This window comes from Vipera berus (assembly GCF_964194415.1).
Source record: "Vipera berus genome assembly, chromosome: 5".
Classification (NCBI taxonomy): domain Eukaryota; kingdom Metazoa; phylum Chordata; class Lepidosauria; order Squamata; family Viperidae; genus Vipera; species Vipera berus.
The window spans coordinates 2,522,465-2,534,666 of NC_138207.1; the positions used below are offsets into that span (position 1 = coordinate 2,522,465).

Consider the following 12,202-nt stretch of genomic DNA (forward strand, 5'->3'; position numbering starts at 1 on the left):
GGTCTAGGGCAGACATGTCAAACACAAGGCCCGGGGGCCGGATCCGGCCCGCAAAGTGGTTTCGTGTGGCCCGCGAAGCCACCCTGGAAACAGTGAAGGAATGGCCCCCACTGCCTTGGCCCTGGCCCAGAGACCCTCCTCCTGCCAGAGACCCTCAGATCTGTCCCACTCCTGCCCAGGCCCCCATAGGCACCCTTGATGCGAAGGATGTAGAGCTGGCCACGCCCACCCAGCAGGCCATACGCACTCTAGCCACGCCCACCCAGTAGGCCACGCCCACCCTGGCCACACCCACCCGGCCCCCTGAGGGTAACCGCAATGCTGATGCGGCCCTCAATGAAATTGAGTTTGACACCCCTGATCTAGGGTCTCCTGCTTGAGCGGGGGGTTGGACTAGATGACCTCCGAGGTCCCTTCCAGCTCTGTTCTTCCTCCCTCCCTCCCTCCCTCCCTAGAAGAAGGCTTTTAAGAAGAGACAGCCACTTGTCTGAAATGGCACAGGGTCTCCTGCTTGAGCAGGGGGTTGGACTAGATGACCTCCGAGGTCCCTTCCAGCTCTATTCCGGTTGAACCAATTGAACAAAGGGTCTGGCATGTCTGATTCCAGGGGCAAGGCACAATACACAACAGCCGAAGGGGATGAGATTTCTGATTTTAAAGAATTTTATGCAGGGTGTGATTTATCATCTATCTATCTATCTATCTATCTATCTATCTATCTATCTATCTATCTATCTATCTATCTATCTAATGGATAGATAGATAATAGATGGATAGATGGATAATAGCTATCATCTATTATCTATCTATCCATCCCTCTTTCCATCCATCCATCCATCCATCCATCCAATTTCTATAACCATCCATCTCAGATCAATGATGGACAGCTCACATTTTTAAAAAAAACAAACACATACATTATTTATTCCTAAACTCTTTCTACTTCCAGGATGATAAAATCCAGCCACAGGCAGTCCTCGACTTAACGGCCACAGTTTTGATTGCTAAGCAAGGCAGTCGTTAAATGAGTCACATCCAATTTTATGACTTTTTCGGGGGGTGGGGCACGGTTTTGCAAATCACTGCAGTTGTAAAGCGAATTGTGGGGTCGTTAAACGAATCGGGACGCCCTCATTGGCTTTGCCTGTCGGGAGCCAGCTGGGAAGGTTGCGAATTCTCAATGTATGCCGGATGCCGAGCGCCCAGATTTTGATCACACGACCGTGGGGATGCTGTGACGGTCATAACTGCGAGGACCGGTCCTCAGTCCTTTTTTTTTTCAGCACCGTCGTAACTTTGAACGCTCGCTGAGTGGATGTCTGTAAACCTTTGTAGTACTCTTTATAGCCCACCAAATTACCACCGAGACTCCAATTTTTTTTATTTTTATGCATTCATCACCCCCCAAAATTTTTCTTTGGTTTTGGGGATTTTTGGGGTTCAGTTGTTGCCGGGCAGAATTGTGGCAGGGGTGGGTGGGGGAGAAACGAGGTGCTTTGATTAATCATTCTGACCTGCGAAGCTTTTTTTTTTGTTTTTCCTAGAAATTGTGTGTTGTAGCTTTTCCTCCAGAACAGTGTTCCTGTCCCTCAGCCACTTTTAAGATGGCTGGACTTCAACTCCCAGAATTCCATGGCTGGGGAATTCTGGGAGTTGAAGTCCGCAAGTCATGAAGGGGCCATAGTTCCCCCCATGCTGGCTGAGGAATTCTGGGAGTTGAAGTCCACAAGTCATGAGGGGGCCATAGTTCCTCCATGCTGGCTGAGGAATTCTGGGAGTTGAAGTCCACGAGTCATGAGGGGGGCCATAGTTCCTTCATGCTGGCTGAGGAATTCTGGGAGTTGAAGTCCGCGAGTCAGGAAGGGGCCATAGTTCCCCCACGCTGGCTGAGGAATTCTGGGAATTGAAGTCCGCAAGTCAGGAAGGGGCCATAGTTCCCCCAAGCTGGCTGAGGAATTCTGGGAGTTGAAGTCCACGAGTCATGAGGGGGGCCATAGTTCCTTCATGCTGGCTGAGGAATTCTGGGAATTGAAGTCCGCAAGTCAGGAAGGGGCCATAGTTCCCCCAAGCTGGCTGAGGAATTCTGGGAGTTGAAGTCCACGAGTCATGAGGGGGGCCATAGTTCCTTCATGCTGGCTGAGGAATTCTGGGAGTTGAAGTCCGCAAGTCATGAAGGGGCCTTAGTTCCCCCACGCTGGCTGAGGAATTCTGGGAGTTAGAGTCTGCAAGTCATGAGGGGGCCTTAGTTCGCCCACGCTGGCTGAGGAATTCTGGGAGTTGAAGTCCGCAAGTCATGAAGGGGCCGTATTTCCCCCACACTGGCTGAGGAATTCTGGGAGTTGAAGTCCACAAGTCATGAAGGGGCCGTAGTTCCCCCACACTGGCTGAGGAATTCTGGGAGTTGAAGTCCACCAGTCATCAAAGGGCCACATAAAGCTTTGTGAACCAACTCTGGAATGGATCCCTCCTGGCTGCGTTCACACAACCTGTTCAACCAGGTGAATGAAGGAACCAGCAGCTGCGCTGATTCCTTACACTAAGCCTGATTAACATCAATAGCGGTTAATTTTTTTGAGACGCAACCTCAACAAGTATTTGTGGCTCAGGGTCCTGGTTTAGAAATGAGTGAAGGCAGCAGGCAGGATCTGAAATGTTTTTGAGCAAATTGTGGGTCTAGGCTGAGTTGTGGCTGATGGGGGAAGAGTCTGGACACACAACGTTGCAAACCCTCTTTTGAGGGGGAGTTTTCCTGAGCAAAAAGGGGCTGGTTGTTAGTCCTTTCCCGTGGCGTCTCTTGTGTTATTTTGAGATGCATTTAGTGACAATCGCCGGAGAGCATCAGCTGCACTTGGCTGTCCACGTGCATGGATGACTGCAATGCGGTAACGTGGGGCTGCCCTTGGAGACTGTTCGGAAGGTGACCTGGGTCTGGAATGTGGTGTCCCAGATGTCAGGGACAGGCTAAGTCGTTCCTCGGGGTGGGACACATTTGCTCCAGGAGTTGCATGGGGTACTAGCTGGGAGCTGAAGCCCACCTATGCTGACTAGGGAATTCTGGGAGTTGAAATTATTCTCGCTGGCTGGGAAATTCTGGACCTTAAAGTCCATTCATCCCTGCTGTGGGATTCTGGGAGTTGAAGTCCACTCGTATTTGCTGTGAGTTTTGGGGGAGTTGAAGTCTATTCTTCCTGGCTGGAGGATTCTGGGAGTTGGGGCCTACTCAGGCTTGCTGAGGAATTCTGGGAGTTGAGGCCTACTCAGGCTTGCTGAGGAATTCTGGGAGTTGAGGCCTACTCAGGCTTGCTGAGGAATTCGGGGAGTTGAAGTCTATTCTTCCTGGCTGGAGGATTCTGGGAGTTGAGGCCTACTCATGCTGGCTGAGGAATTCTGGGAGTTGAAGTCTATTCTTCCTGGCTGGAGGATTCTGGGAGTTGAGGCCTACTCATGCTGGCTGAGGAATTCGGGGAGTTGAAGTCTATTCTTCCTGGCTGGAGGATTCTGGGAGTTGAGGCCTACTCATGCTGGCTGAGGAATTCGGGGAGTTGAAGTCTATTCTTCCTGGCTGGAGGATTCTGGAAGTTGAGGCCTACTCAGGCTTGCTGAGGAATTCTGGGAGTTGGTCTATTCTTCCTGGCTGGAGGATTCTGGGAGTTGAGGCCTACTCACGCCAGCTGGGGAATTCTAGGAGTTGAAGTCCACTCATGCTGGCTGGGGAATTTTGGAAGTTGAGGACTACTCAGGCTCGCTGAGGAATTCTGGGAGTTGAAATCTATTCTTGCTGGCTGGAGAATTCTGGGAGTTGAGGCCTACTCACGCCAGCTGGGGAATTCTAGGAGTTGAAGTCCACTCATGCTGGCTGGGGAATTTTGGAAGTTGAGGACTACTCAGGCTCGCTGAGGAATTCTGGGAGTTGAAATCTATTCTTGCTGGCTGGAGAATTCTGGGAGTTGAAGTCCTCTCATGCTGGTTGGGAACTCTGGGAGATGAAGTCTATTCCTCCTGGCTGGAAGACTCTCTTGAAATTGAAGTCCACTCATGCTGGCTGGGGAATTCTGGGAGTTGAAGTCCACCCATCTTAAAATTGCTGAGCTTGAGAAACATGGGCCTACAAGACACCCCTTCAGATACTTCAAGGAAAGTTTTCTGTGCCCCTTAATATTTCAAAAGCGAAACCCCCTCCCTCCATCTCCTCCCCTCTCGCTTCTTTTAGCCCCCCAGGCAGAAGGAATCTGCTAAGCACCTTTTAAGGCTTTATTCCAGAGCAGGCATCATAGTGAGCTGCAGTGGAAATAATAATAACAGCAACCAATTATTATTATGTTTCTAATGATGATGATGATGATGATGATGATGATGATGATGTCCGAAAAGTCGTGGGAACATAGGGTGGAAAAAGTTGTGGCGAATGAGACGGTGAAGATCTTGTGGGACTTCCGAATACAGACAGATTGCCATTTGGAACACAACGCTCCAGATATCGCAGTCGTAGAGAACCGAAGCGTACAGCTGATTGATACCGCTGTACCAGGAGATGCCAGAGTCGAAGAAAAAGAACTGGGAAAAATTACGAAATACCGCGGCCTGGCCATCGAAACTGCGCGATTATGGATGAAACGCATAACAGTGATACCCATTGTCATCGGGGCACTGGGAACGATGTCCAAAAACTGCAAAATACATCAAGAAATTGCAGCTTCCTGCAATAATTCCAGCAAAGCTGCAAAAAACTGCGCTACTCGGAACATCTTCCATTTTAAGGAGATACCTGGTTGATACCTAGGATGCTGGCAGCAACCCGTGTCAACCATCAGCGCCAGTCAATTTGAGTGTTCAGTTGACTGAGTTTCACGTTTAATGAATAAAATTATTATTATTATTATTATTATTATTATTAATAATAATAATAATAATAATAATAATAATAATAATAATAATAATATAATAATAATTACATCAAGAAATTGCAGATTCCTGCAATAACTCCAGCAAAGCTGCAAAAAACTGCGCTACTCGGAACATCTTCCATTTTAAGGAGATACCTGGTTGATACCTAGGATGCTGGCAGCAGCCCGTGTCATCCATCAGTGCCAGTCAATTTGAGTGTTCAGTTGACTGAGTTTCACGTTTAATGAATAAAATTATTAATAATAATAATAATAATAATAATAATAATAATAATAATAATAATAATAATAATTACATCAAGAAATTGCAGATTCCTGCAATGACTCCAGCAAAGCTACAAAAAACTGCGCTACTCGGAACACCTTACATTTTAAGGAGATACCTGGTTGATACCTAGGATGCTGGCAGCAGCCCCTGTCGACCATTAGTGCCAATCAATTTGAGTGTTCAGTTGACTGAGTTTCACGTTTAATGAATAAAATTATTATTATTATTATTATTATTATTATTATTATTATTATTATTATTATTATTATTAATAATAATAATAATAATAATAATAAACACATCAAGAAATTGCAGCTTCCTGCAATAACTCCAGCAAAGCTACAAAAAACTGCGCTACTCAGAACATCTTACATTTTAAGGAGGTACCTGGTTGATACCTAGGACGCTGGCAGCAGCCCGTGTCAACCATCAGCGCCAGTCAATTTGATTGTTCAGTTGACTGAGTTTCATCTTTTATGAATAAAAGTTTATAATAATAATAATAATAATAATAGCAGCCACCCAATTGAAATAGGGAGCTGGAGGCAGCAACTAGCTAATTAAAAAGCTAGGGCAGAACAGATCTGCTTAATCTGTGGGTGGGGCATCCCCGGGTGATAAACCAAATTGGTAAATTTAAAAACTTCCATGCAAAGACATACTATTTCCATGTTGTTCTGTTTCCATCAAGTCCTCAGATGCCGAGTTAAACCCAAGAGAGTCTTTATGTTCATTTGGTGGGCACCTGATCACCGTTTCCTTAAATAAGCAGCACAGATAATTTAATTTATAAGAGTCATTTATACAGGAGCGCCCTCGTGTGGGTGGAAACATCATTGCAGTCCAGCAAAGAGCACTTCTCACCTTATGGATGAAGTTAAAAAGTTGGGTGGAACAGAACAGAATAGAATATAGGAAAAAAAATATAGAAATATAAGTAGAAATTGAAATAGAATAGAATAGAATAGAAGCTGAAAGGGACCACAAAGAGGAGGGAGTCAAGCTATTCTCCAAAGCACCCAAAGGCAGGAGAAGAAGCAATGGATGGAAACTCATCAAGGAGAGAAGCAACCTGGAACTAAGGAGAAACTTCTTAACAGTGAGGACAATTAACCAGTGGAACTCCTTGCCTCCAGAAGCTGTGAATGCTCCAACACTGGAAGTTTTTAAGAAGAGACTGGACAGCCATTTGTCCAAAATGGTATAGGGTTTACTGCCTGAGCAGGGGGTTGGACTAGATGACCTCTAAGGTCCCTTCCAACTTTATTATTATTATTATTATTATTATTATTATTATTATTATTATTATTATTATTATTATTATTATTATTATTATTATTATTATTATTACCTTGGAGGTCTTCTAGTCCAGCCCCCTGCTGAAGTAGGAGAGCCAATTATTAATTAATTAACTGAATTAATTGAAGACAAAAAGGACACATTGGTCAATTTAACGGATGAAAGAATATTGAATATTGAGGGGTATGATTTATTTAATTTAATTTAATTTTAATTCCATTTATATCCCGCCCTTCTCCGAAGACTCAGGGCGGCTTACAAGCTTAGCAGTAGCCTTCATTCTATGTATATGCCTGCTTATTAGGGCTTTCACACACACCCCCAAGCGGCATTATTACAAAGTCAGCTTAATTGCCCCCAACAATCTGGGTCCTCCTTATTGTATGGATGGCATGCATATTTATTTTATGACAAAAAGGTGGATAATATTTTTAAGACTCATATCTTAAGGAACGCTTTGTTCCGAGTTTGGAAAAAGTACCAATATATATTAAATAACAAAATACCTATATGGGCAATACCTAGACACGCAATAGGAAATATAAATGTGGAGCAGAAACAAGGTGTGATTACTTATAAAGAACCTCTTAGGATGGAAGGGAATATTTTGAAACTGAAACCTTTAAATGTTTTAAAGGAAGAAAAGATAGTACAGACTTGGTTTCACTTTATACAATTAAAAGCTAGATGGATAGAAGATCAGAAAATTGGTATAATAAAAGTTGATGAAAATTTGATAATGCAAATTAGAGATCAAAGTCAATTGCATATAAAAAGGTTATATAATGCTCTTATAGAGATTGATTCAGAATCGGAGTTATTTAAAGATTGTATGATAAAATGGGCTCAGAATATTCAAGAGCCTATAATGATGGATACTTGGGAAAAAAATTGGGTTAGAAATGTAAAATTTACACAAGCACAAAACTTAAGAGAGAATTTTTACAAGATGTTTTATAGATGGCATTTAGATCCTAAAAAGTTAGCATGTATGTATCCAAATCAACCGCCTAAGTGTTGGAGATGTGGTAGTGAAGAGGCAACTTATTATCATACATGGTGGACATGTAAAAATGTTAAAGACTTTTGGATAAAAATATGGTGGATTTTTCAGAAAGTTTTTAAGAAAAAAAATAAGATTTACTCCGCAGCTATTCTTATTGGGGATTATTTCGGATTGTACTGTTATAGAAACTAAATTAACGTTACACTTAATAACGGCAGCCAGACTGTTGGTGGTGCAACATTGGAAGAAAGAAGATTTACCTACAATAGAACATTGGATACTTAAAAGTAACGGACGTAGCTGAAATGGCAAAAGTTTCAGCATATTTGAAAGAACAGTCACAAGAAAAATATATTTTGGAATGGAAAAGATGGATTGATTATATTCAGAACAAATATGGGAACTAAAAAGTTTCAAATAGCGTATGAATAATTCTTAACAATTATAGGAGTGTTATTATAATTAGTTTTGTTATAAGGGAGTTAAAAGAGTGGAAGGTTTGTTAACCTTGTAATAGATATTTAGCATATGTTTGCATAAGATTGCTATATGTAATACCCTGTATTCTGCTTTGGGGGAGGGAAGGGGAGAGGGTTGATGGGGAGGGGGGGTTATTATTAAAATTTTGTAAAACTTTTCAATAAAAAAAGGACACATTGGTCTTGAATGCGAAAAGCGCAGGCCATAGTGACAATTGTTTGGGTTGGGAAGTTGGCTAAGAAATGGGAATTTCAGACGCTTGGCCACTGCGTCTTATTTATGACGAGCGCAGTGTCCCGGGGTGTGTGTGTGTGTGTGTGTGTGTGTGTGTGTGTGTGTGTGAGAGAGAGAGAGAGAGAGAGAGAGAGAGAGAGAGAGACGTTATCCCCTTTTACTACATTCTGACAAGGAAAATCAATGGCAAAGCCAGATTTGCTTACCAACCGTGTTACTAACTTAACAGCTACAGTGATTCACTTAACAACGGCGGCAAGAAAGGTGGTCACATGGGGCAAAATTCAATTTAACAAATGTCTCACTTAGCAGCAGAAACGTTGGGCTCAATTGTCGTAAGTCGAGGCCTACCTGTAGCATTCCAGACAATTGGCTCTCCAATCTCTTCTCAACAACCTCCAGTGATGGAGCACCCATAACTTCTGGTGGCAAGCAGTTCCACCGGTTAATTGTCCTCACTGTTAGGAAGTTTCTCCTTAGTTCTAGGTTGCTTCATGCCTTTGATTAGCTTCCATCTGTTGCTTCTTGTCCTGCCTTCGGGTGCTCTGGAATATAGGTGGACACCCCCCCCTCCTCTTTGGCGCAGCCCCTCAAACATTGGAAGTCTGCTGTTATGTCTCCTCTGGTCCTCCTTTTCATTAAACTAGACATATCTCGTCCCTTCAATCCTTCATCACGGGTTTTAGCCTCCAGATCCCTAACTATCTTTGTGGCTCTTCTCGGCCCTCTTTCTGGGGTCTGTTGGGGTCCACCATTTCAGCCCTTTCTGCCTAGGGAACAGTCCGTGCATGTTTCTCTCAATTATTATTATTATTATTTATTATTTATTAAATTTGTATACCGCCCTTCTCCCAAAGGACTCAGGGCGGTGAACAGGGCAATACATATCAAAAACAAGATACAAAAATTAAAAACGATTAAACAAGATGCCCACGAATAAGTTAAAACACATTAAAAGTAGGTTAAAACACATTAATAAAACCCAACCCCATCCCATCAGGCCAGGCCAGCTTGTTCGAAAAGGTAGGTTTGTCCCCTCCCTTATGCTCTATACCAGTGGCATAGATTAGAATAGAGAATAACAGAGCTGGAAGGGACCTTGGAGGTCATCTAGTCCAACCCCCTGCTCAAGCAGGATACCCTATACCTTTCCAGTCAAATGGTTGTTCAGTCTCTTCTCAAAAAACCTCCAGGGTTGGAGCACCCACAACCTCTGGAGCCAGGCAGTTCCACTGGTTAATTATCCTCACCGTTAGGAAATTCCTCCTTAATTCCAGGTTGCTTCTCTCCTTGATGAGTTTCCATCTGTCGCTTCTTCTCCTGCCTTCAGGGGCTTTGAGAAGAGGTGGACCCCCTTTCTCGCCTCTCTAAGGCAGAGATTTGGGCTTAAGCGAGCGTTTAAAGTTACGGCGACACTGGGGGGGGGGAAATCCTCGCACTTACGACCCTGGCGACACCCCTACAGTCACGTCATCACAATTCGGGCGCGTATCCGCGACGAGGGTCACGTGACCTCCCTTGGCTGCCTTCGTTGACTCGGCGTCTCCCCAAAAAGCTTGGAAGGCAGCCAAGGGAGGTCACCTTATTGAAAGGTTTTACAAAATTTTAATAATAACCCCCCCTCCCCATCAACCCTCTCCCCTGACCTCCCTTGGCTGCCTTCCAAGCTTTTCGGGGAGACGCCAAGTCAACGAAGGCAGCCGGATTCGTTTAACAACCGCGCGGCGCCCTTGATAGTGACAGCTTGGGATGTGACGCGCCTTTCTCCAAAGCCAAATCTCAAACAGTTTTGAGCAAGGTCTTAACCTGGTTCATTTCTGACCCTTTTTTTTTCTTTTCTTTTTCCCTGATTTGTTTGTTTGTTTGTTTAAATTTGCCCAGGTCCGAAAGCGTTGTTGGGATTGCGAGTTGAAGTCTGAGGGATGTGCTTGAAATTCCATGCTGTGCCAGTCACGTCGCCCAGCGTCCCCCGTGGAATATTTCATTAGACGCAGCCGAGAACCGTATCCAGGTGGGCACAGGAGGGCACGGGCCGAACACTCGCTCCCCCTTACAGGCAGCCCTCAACTTACAAGCATTCATTTAGTGACCATTTCAGATTACAACAACCCTGAAAAAAGGGGCCTAGGAACATTTTTCACACTTACGACCATTGCCGGATCCCGGTGGTCACATGATCAAAATTCAGACGCTTGGCCACTGACTCGTATTTAGAATAGAATAGAATAGAATATTGAATAAATAATAGAATAGAATAGAATAAAAGAATAGAATAGAATAGAATAGGAAAGAATAGAATAGGAAAGAATAAGAATAGAATATTGAATATATAGAATAGAATAGAATAGAATAGAATAGAATAGAATAGAATAGAATAGAATAGAATAGAATAGGTAAGAAATAGAATAGAATAGAAGTAGAGTAAATAGAAATAGAATAGAACAGAACAGAATAGAAATACAGAATAAAATAGAATAGAATAGAATAGAATAGAATAGAAATCGGAGTAGAGTAGAATAGAATAGAATAGAATAGAATAGAATAGAATAGAATAGAATAGAATAGAATAGAATAGAATAGAATAGAATAGAACCGAATAGAATAGAATCTTTATTGAGAATAGAATAGAATAGAATAGAATAGAATAGGGAATAAGAATAGCATAGAATAGAATAGAACAAAATAGAATAGAATATAAAAAAGGAATAGAATAGAATAGAATAGAATAGAATAGAATAGAATAGAATAGAATAGAATAGAATAGAAAATATGAATAGAATAGAATGAATAGAATAGAATAGATAAGAAATAGAATAGAATAGAATAGAATATTGAATAGAATAGAATATTGAATAGAATAGAATAGAAATAGTAGTAGAATAGAACAGAACACAAATACAGAATAGAATAGAATAGAAGTAGAGTAGAGTAGAATAGAATAGAATAAAATAGAATAGAATAGAATAGAACATTGAATATATAGAATAGAATAGGAAAGAATAGGAAAGAATAAGAATAGAATAGAATAAGTAAGGAATAGAAGAGAATAGAATAGAAATAGGAGTAGAGTAGAACAGAACAGAATAGAATGAATAGAATAGAATAGAATAGAATAGAAAATATGGAATAGAATAAAAATAGTAGTAGAACAGAACAGAACAGAACAGAATAGAAATACAGAATAGAATAGAATAGAAGTAGAGTAGAGTAGAATAGAATAGAAGAATATATTTATTGTCACTGTGTAACTCACAAGAAAATTAAGTAAATATCCCCCCCTTCTTGCTCCCCGCCTTCTGCATGCCCCCCCCCCAGGACACAGTCAAGATGGCCTCCCCGGCAGACAGCTGCATCCAGTTCACCCGGCATGCCAGCGACGTTCTGCTCAACCTCAACCGCCTTCGGAGCCGGGATATCCTTACCGACGTGGTCGTTATCGTGAGCCAGGAACAATTCCGGGCGCACAAAACGGTGCTGATGGCCTGCAGGTGAGAGGCACTGATAGGCCCCAAAATTTTCACTGTGGCACGTTGCAGACATGTTGCGGTCATGTTGCAGCTATATCTCAGCCGCATCACAGCCACATCGTGGCCACATCTCAGCCATGTCACAGCCACATTGCAGCCACATCATGGTCACATTGTAGCCTCATCACAACCATATTACAGCCACATCACAGCTACATCATGGCCACATTGCAGCCACCCAAACAGCCGTGGAGAATTGGGAAGCCCAAAGGCTATGCAGTCCCTATTATAGCTACAGGATATACCAGGGGTAGGCAACCTCAGCTCTTTTATGACTCATGGACTTCAACTCCCAGAATTCCTGAGCCAGCCATGCTGAGGGGAAAGGGAGAGGTTTCCAAGCTGAGCCATGCTGGCTCAGGAATTCTGGGAGTTGAAGTCCACCAGTCATAAAAGAGCCAAGGTTGCCTACCCCTGGCCTAGGCTCTTTTATGACTCGTGGACTTCAACTCCCAGAATTCCTGAGCCAGCCATGCTGAGGGGA

General features: G+C 43.0%; 1 protein-coding gene across 4 annotated transcripts in view; it reads left to right on the forward strand.

Moving 5' to 3' along the window:
- BCL6 (BCL6 transcription repressor) overlaps positions 1-12,202 on the forward strand; it is a 30,701-nt gene that overhangs the window by 5,992 nt on the left and 12,507 nt on the right. For 3 of the 4 annotated variants that reach the window (XM_081329445.1, XM_081329448.1, XM_081329447.1), the window contains exons 2-3: positions 10,073-10,202; positions 11,507-11,679. In XM_081329445.1, coding sequence (XP_081185571.1) covers positions 11,519-11,679 — 161 coding nt within the window. In that variant the 5' untranslated portion in view covers positions 10,073-10,202; positions 11,507-11,518. Of the gene's footprint in view, positions 1-9,805; positions 10,203-11,506; positions 11,680-12,202 lie in introns of those variants that run through there. The other variant, XM_081329446.1, reaches the window with a different exon arrangement.